Source organism: Haliaeetus leucocephalus, unplaced genomic scaffold (genome assembly GCF_000737465.1).
Source record: "Haliaeetus leucocephalus isolate CR32 unplaced genomic scaffold, Haliaeetus_leucocephalus-4.0 Scaffold306, whole genome shotgun sequence".
Lineage (NCBI taxonomy): Eukaryota > Metazoa > Chordata > Aves > Accipitriformes > Accipitridae > Haliaeetus > Haliaeetus leucocephalus.
Genome location: NW_010972742.1, coordinates 2,176,719 through 2,176,946, shown reverse-complemented (window position 1 = coordinate 2,176,946; position 228 = coordinate 2,176,719). Strand labels below are relative to the sequence as shown.

The following is a 228-nucleotide window of genomic DNA, read 5'->3' as shown; positions in this document are numbered from 1 at the left end:
GCGCTGCTGGCCCCGCTGCTGCTGCTGGTGGCGGCGGCGGCGCGGTTGTACCGGGCGGGGGAGGACCCGCTGACCGTGTTGGCGGCTGGCTCGGTGCGGCGGGGGCCGCTCCACCCCCCCGCCCCCCGGGGGGGGCAGTTCTACAGCTCGTCCTGCGGCCACTGCATCGCCTTCGCCCCCACCTGGCGGGCCCTGGCGGGGGACGTCAAAGGTGAGGCGCCGCCGCCG

At 78.9% G+C, this 228-nt stretch overlaps 1 protein-coding gene across 1 annotated transcript in view; it reads left to right on the top strand.

Moving 5' to 3' along the window:
- Positions 1–228, top strand: part of QSOX2 (quiescin Q6 sulfhydryl oxidase 2) — a gene marked incomplete at its 5' end in the record, with an annotated part of 27,751 nt that continues 27,523 nt past the window's right edge. The window contains one exon of the mRNA XM_010571096.1: positions 1–211. Coding sequence (XP_010569398.1) covers positions 1–211 — 211 coding nt within the window. The remainder of the gene's footprint in view (positions 212–228) is intronic.